At 33.5% G+C, this 1,768-nt stretch overlaps 1 protein-coding gene across 1 annotated transcript; it reads right to left on the bottom strand.

Annotated features, from left to right (window-relative positions):
- Positions 1 to 144: 144 nt before the first annotated feature.
- Positions 145 to 1,439, bottom strand: LOC109592225 (pentatricopeptide repeat-containing protein At1g62590-like; the record flags this gene model as incomplete). The annotated part of the gene is made up of 3 exons (XM_020007735.1): positions 1,322 to 1,439; positions 947 to 1,081; positions 145 to 417 (listed from the first exon to the last, which is right to left on the bottom strand). Coding segments are annotated over exons 1-3 (489 nt in total), but the record flags the coding sequence as incomplete, so codon positions are not given.
- Positions 1,440 to 1,768: the final 329 nt, after the last annotated feature.

Genomic DNA, 1,768 nt, shown 5'->3' with positions numbered 1-1,768 from the left:
ACTAAAACACAGACAAACATCATAAAACACAGACCAGCATACTAAAATACAGACCAAAAAATTAATGTATACTAAAACACAAAATTAACAACAAATAAATAAATAAATAATAATAATAATAAAGTAATAAATTAATGAGCTTACCATACTGCTCCTAGCACAGGCAAGAAGGAGTGACCTGTATGTGTCTATATCAGGTTTGTCTAGTTTAGTGACTTCATCAAAAACCTCATCAACCATCCCACAGTTAGCCATTGCTGTCAGCATTGCATTGAATGTTAATGTATTGAGTGACACTCCTTGTCTTTCTATTTCTTTCATCACTTTATCGAGTATTTCCGCTGATTTCGTTCGACCGCATACGGCAAACATGCTTGTATAGGTAATATCTGATGGCATTAGACCTCTCTTTTTTAACTAGGGGGGAGAGGGAGAGGGAGAAAGAGGAAGAATGAGAGGTGTATGTAATCATGGAGGACATAAATTATACCGTAGGGTGTCTTTTTTTAGGGGCTGTAAATTTTACGGACTTTGTGATTTTTTGAAGATTTGCAAAAATTTCTTCCACGAAAATCAAATTATTACGGTACAAGAGAGCAGACAGCATAAATTTGCTGAAATTAAATTCACAAAATATAAATTTTTAGACAAAATCGAGAAATTTATAGCCCTCTCCTATGGTACCGTAAAAGTAAAAATTTCCGACATATCAAATTTTTGTCTTTTTTGTAAGTTGCTAAAAAATTTAATTTTGTCCGCAATAATTTTCAATTACCACAAGTCGAATACAAATGGGTTAAAAATTAAATTTTCATCCTTGCATGAACTGGTAGAAAAGAACAAAAATTCTAGGGTCGAAATTCTTGTGTTGATGGTAAACATAAAATTATATTATTTATTCCCCCTAACCTATACATACAGTACATGTGTATGTGTTCTTACTTACATTATTAAATGTTTTAAAAGCTTTTCTAGCGTCACTGGTCAGTACATATCCTTTAATGAGTGCATTATATGCAAAGATATCAGGATAGACACGACGGTCTATCATACTCTGAAGGACTTCTTCAGCTTTCTCAATCTTTAAGAGAACAAAAAATAACTCTAAAATAACCAATATTTTTAAACAAATAAATTAATTTTGATTGCTTGTGTATATAACCTAAAATTCTATTGAAATTGAGGGCATTAGTATGTTCAGGCAATAAATGCAATATAGGAATTGGGAGTGAGCATGATTATGTGTATTTTACAAGAACATATGCATAATGAATTGATGATGTACACCTATAGCTAAAAAATTGTTGATATCATGCTTTACCTCTCCTTTTTTCACGAGTCCCAGTATGTTATAACTGTAACGAGTTCTTCTAACTTGCCATAATCTCTTCCCAGAAAGCATGATTAAAAGACGCGTTACTCGACGCGTTAAAAGATAAATGGAATGGACCTTATTCAATGAAATTTTTCTAATTAACGCACACCTGAGTTGGTGGTAAAATGGCGGATTTTTGTAGGAAAGACAGGCTGAACAATCTTCTCTTTTATCCAGCCACTCTAGCTTTGAGAACCACTTTGAGCTGTCCTTTTGTTTCAGTATACTCTATTTATCTCTTCTGTAAGCTCTTTGGTTGCTGTTTTGGCTTTTATAGCATTTTATCATAGGAATATTCTCACCCATGGGCAATTGCCGTTTTTCTAAATTTTGCTTTCAGGAGCCAAGGCGCTTGCCCCTCCATTGCTATGAAGACAGAAGTGTATTCAGCTG

This window comes from Amphimedon queenslandica, unplaced genomic scaffold (genome assembly GCF_000090795.2).
Source record: "Amphimedon queenslandica unplaced genomic scaffold, v1.1 AMPQUscaffold_5921_Cont22117, whole genome shotgun sequence".
Classification (NCBI taxonomy): domain Eukaryota; kingdom Metazoa; phylum Porifera; class Demospongiae; order Haplosclerida; family Niphatidae; genus Amphimedon; species Amphimedon queenslandica.
This window is presented reverse-complemented; position numbering and strand designations above follow the sequence as displayed.